At 44.7% G+C, this 4698-nt stretch overlaps 1 protein-coding gene across 1 annotated transcript in view; it reads right to left on the bottom strand.

The window, feature by feature from the left end:
* Nucleotides 1–3060, bottom strand: part of LOC107572476 (WAP four-disulfide core domain protein 5-like) — a 16671-nt gene extending 13611 nt beyond the window's left edge. The window contains exons 1-3 of the mRNA XM_016258895.1: nt 2810–3060; nt 770–907; nt 273–539 (exon numbers count right to left, since the gene is read on the bottom strand). Coding sequence (XP_016114381.1) covers nt 273–539; nt 770–907; nt 2810–2903 — 499 coding nt within the window. The 5' untranslated portion in view covers nt 2904–3060. The remainder of the gene's footprint in view (nt 1–272; nt 540–769; nt 908–2809) is intronic.
* Nucleotides 3061–4698: the final 1638 nt, after the last annotated feature.

Raw genomic sequence — 4698 nt, 5'->3', positions numbered from 1 at the left:
AATCTCTCTTGACTGTTTGAGCAAACATGGAACACATGCCATATGAATAAAGCACTGAATTGAAAAGATCTCCAGTAAGTGTAATGCTAAATGCCCATGACCACTTCAATGACTACTTCCCCAACCACTTCCCCAACCAGGACCACTTTCCCAACCACTTCCCCGACCATTTCCCTGCCCACTTCCCCTACCATTTTCCCGACTACTTCCCCAACCACTTCCCCAACCAGGACCACTTTGCCAACCACTTCCCTGCCCACTTCCCCGACCTGGACCACTTCCCTGCCCACTTCCCCGACCTGGACCACTTCCCTGACCTGGACCACTTCCCCGCCCACTTCCCCGACCTGGACCACTTCCCCGACCTGGACCACTTCCCTGACCTTTTCCCTGCCCACTTCCCCGACCATGTGGTTCACTGCATGCATGGCCACAGGTGGTTGGGCAACATTTCTGTGTGGCAGGACACTGGCCATCATGGAAACAGCTTTCAGCACATGCTTGAGTCTTCTTCTGTTTGGGACAGTGACCCGGCTTCACTGCATGGACACAGATAGACAGTTTTAGTCTGTGCATGACACTTCAATATACAGCACGAAACACTCAAAGCAGAAATAAAACAATTCACTCTGTAGGTAAAACTTCCTAAGTATTATTCCTCCATTTTTGTAAAGCCATCCTGGGTTTAAAACTGTCCTAAAGGATTAATTGAAACCTACTTTCGACTAGAACGAAGGCAAAATGAAAAAAAACAAAACATGACAAATACCTTTATATGGAGCCGTACAGTAATGTCCACATCCATTGCTGCAGCACTTCTCATTGTTGGGACAGTTAGAGTCACTGTTACAGGACGTGGTACATGATTTTATTCCAGATGACTGGGGTGGACACTCTCCAGGCGTTGCTGACAGAAGACCGAAAGCGTCACTGAATGCTGAACATCTTTTCACTTTAATTAAAGTTTGATAATTGCAATCTCTTTTTAAAATGTGACATATCATGAAAAATTTGACTTTTCCAGGTTTTAAGTGCTATAAAACGTGTGTATAATATATATATATATATACACACACACACACACACACACACAGCTACGTGTACGGTGTTAGGCTAACCGAGACTTGTCATTTGCACTTATATATTGTTGCTCTTTTGTTAGTTTTGACTGCTTTTATTGTCCTCATTTGTAAGTCGCGTTGGATAAAAGCATCTGCTAAATGACTAAATAATCAGGTCCCTGGTGCATCTACGAACCAAGGAAACGTGAAAAAGATTAACCCACTAATTTCGTTTTGGGAAGCCTTTTTCTGCAGGTGTCTGAGAAAATGAGCATGTCTGATTTTGCTCTTGGTGATGTGGCAAAGGGATCTCATAATATCACGCCACTTAATCTGTACGTTTCCACCCACGGCGCTGTTATGGTGTTTTCGCAAGCGCCAACGTTTACCAGCTCCAATGCCATGGCGAAAGTTTCAGCAAAACATGCCAACTGTTCGGTCTTTCGCGGCACAGAACACCGTTTACGGTCCCAGCCTCAGAGGAGACATATATATATACACACACACACACACACACACACACACACACAGCTACGTGTACGGTGTTAGGCTAACCGAGACTTGTCATTTGCACTTATATATTGTTGCTCTTTTGTTAGTTTTGACTGCTTTTATTGTCCTCATTTGTAAGTCGCGTTGGATAAAAGCATCTGCTAAATGACTAAATAATCAGGTCCCTGGTGCATCTACGAACCAAGGAAACGTGAAAAAGATTAACCCACTAACTTCGTTTTGGGAAGCCTTTTTCTGCAGGTGTCTGAGAAAATGAGCATGTCTGATTTTGCGCTTGGTGATGTGGCAAAGGGATCTCATAATATCACGCCACTTAATCTGTACGTTTCCACCCACGGCGCTGTTATGGTGTTTTCGCAAGCGCCAACGTTTACCAGCTCCAATGCCATTCCGAAAGTTTCAGCAAAACATGCCAACTGTTCGGTCTTTCGCGGCACAGAACACCGTTTACGGTCCCAGCCTCAGAGGAGACAGAGCAGTGCATTTGATTTATTTACTGTATATTGCTGCTGCCACACAGACCTAAAATAAACAAGTGATTTCCCAGCGGTTTACCTTCACAGACATAACCCACTGTTTTTGTAATGCGTGTGTTTTTAAGGTAAGCTTAGTACTCACATGCTGTGACAGCTGCTTTCTGTGCGTGTGCTTCGGATGAGTGCGCTCAAACTCATATGGTTTAAAACGCAAGATTTCAGTGCGATAAACATAATCAGAACCAAAACAGATGTTTTTAGCAGATACGGGCTGTAAAGGCGCAGCGCTATTCTGGAAAAAGGGGCGGGGAGCAGAAGCTAATTTGCATTTAAAGACACCGGCCTGAAAAACAGCCCATTTCTGCTTCCACTCAAAATAGGCATTTTCAAAATACAATAAATGATCTGTGGAGTATTTTGAGCTGAAACGTCAGACACATTCTGGGGACACCAGAGACTTATTACACATTGTAAAAAGGGGCATAATGCGTCACTTTTGAGACTCATTGAATTCAATGTGTTGCTTTTTTTTTTCGAGGAAGACCCCTAGTGTTCAAGAGGATCATTAGGGGAGGCCAGGGAGTGCGGTTTCAACATTTGGAAATCACAGGTTTAACACCACATGTCTCAAACTTTAATACAAATTTTACATATTTATCCACTTCAATCAAAAGTTAAAACCTACTACTCAACCCTAAACTATGAGAATCACTCATTTCTGCATTTCTTCAGGCTGTGTAATGAAGTTAACATTCTCACCTGTGGTCTTTCCTGGAGTAGCATCTGTAATGCTCAAGGATCCAGACAGACACAACAAAACAGCAACCAACAAGCAATACACTCGAGCTGTCATCCTCCCAATCTGCAATCTCACAATGATCTCTGCTGGACAATGCACTGAATTGGTGCGTCTGGAGCAGCAGACAGTGACGCACACAAAACTAAAACAAATAACCTTGTTGCTGCAACATAAACCTCTGTAAAATGGGGTTTTAAAGATCCAAGGAGATCAGGTCAACTCCAACCCCAATCAAACTCACCTGTCTGTAGTTTTCTAGTAATCTGGAAGACCTTGATTAGCTTGTTCAGGTGTGTTTGATTGGAGTTAGATGAGCTGAATGCTGCGTTCACGCCATGTCATAATAATTACGGAAGCTTAATTACGAGAGGGTTGTGCATTTCTATGGCGACACTGGGTGCTTTTCAATGCTTATTTGTGCATCCTTGCTTCCTTTCCTCACGTCTTAGCTCCACACCTTAAGAAGTCAGAAAGAGCTTTATTGCCAATGAATTGCACATACAAGGAATTTGTTTTAGTGTCACAAGCTTCCAGTACACAGAGACAACAACACACAGTAAATGTGTAAATAAGATGTGAATAAAATACACATGCATAAATATAAATAAACCACAAAAAATAATACATTTGAATGACTCCTCTGCAGCCACAGTGCTGTTCATGATGGTGAGTGGGGGGAGTGCAGGGGGGTTCCTCCTGAAATCCACGATCATCTTCACAGTTTTGAGCGTGTTGAGCTCCAGGTTATTGTGACTGCACCAGACAGCCAGCTGCTCAACCTCTTGTCTGTAAGCAGGCTTGTCACCGTCCTGGATGAGGCCGATGACTGTAGTGTCATCTGCAAAACTTCAGGAGCTTGACAGAGGGGTCTTTAGAGGTGCAGTCGTTGGTGTAGAGGGAGAAGAGCAGTGGGGAGAGGACGCAACCCTGAGGGGCTCCAGTGCTGGTGGTGCGGCTGTTGGATATGAATTTACCAATTGTCACTAGCTGTTGCCTATCTGTCAGGAAGCTGGTGATCCATTGACAGATAGAACAGAGAAATGGGTTAGTTTGGTCTGGAGGAGTTTTGGGATGATGGTGTTGAAAGCAGAGCTAAAGTCCACAAACAGGATCCTCGCATAAGTCCCTGTTTTGTCCAGATGTTGCAGGATGAAGTGCAATCCCATGTTCACTTAAGTATTCACTTCCTGTTTGTTGCTGCCGTGTGTTTTGCGTTTGAGCTCCGTCAAGTTAATTCTTTATCGTTTATTTTTTTAAATCTTAAAATAAATTTTATACACCATCATTTTCGTTTCTATAACGTGTGAATATGTCCCCTATCGTATTCTACAACAAAAACAATCAGAGCGCCTTGTTATCACTAGTTTTATTTTGATTTCCCAAGTCCGCTATTAGCATATAGCCCGTTAGCATCGCCAGCGTGGTTGCCGCTAATCTCGCTTACATTGCTAATACTCTATTCACACACATTACCATTGTTGTACTCACTGTTACTTGTTTTAATGGCGGATGTGTGTCTACCTTTGAGTGCAGGTGAGGACACGTTCGAGCTGCATTTGGTGCAGGTCGAGCTGGAGGCCATGGAGAAGCAGATCCGCGACCTGGTGGAGAGGCAGGCCCAGCTGAGAGAGTGGAGAGCCACGCTGGAAGCATCCCAGGCTGACGCTCACAAGTCCAGGGTAAGTATACAGTGCGCTGCTAACTCTCCCACCACCTCTACTCTGTGTGTTTCTTTGCACAGGCCCAGTGCACCCAGGACGCGATCTTCTCAGATGTCCTTCACTCCGGCGCCGGGACACCACGGACCCTGGGTGCAGCCGCAGCGGAAGACGCGAGCCAGGCCCCGGGC

Source organism: Sinocyclocheilus grahami, unplaced genomic scaffold, assembly GCF_001515645.1.
Source record: "Sinocyclocheilus grahami isolate Dianchi unplaced genomic scaffold, SAMN03320097.WGS_v1.1 scaffold1757.1, whole genome shotgun sequence".
Lineage (NCBI taxonomy): Eukaryota > Metazoa > Chordata > Actinopteri > Cypriniformes > Cyprinidae > Sinocyclocheilus > Sinocyclocheilus grahami.
The sequence above is the reverse complement of the archived record's forward strand: the minus strand, read 5'-3'. Positions and strand labels throughout refer to the sequence as shown.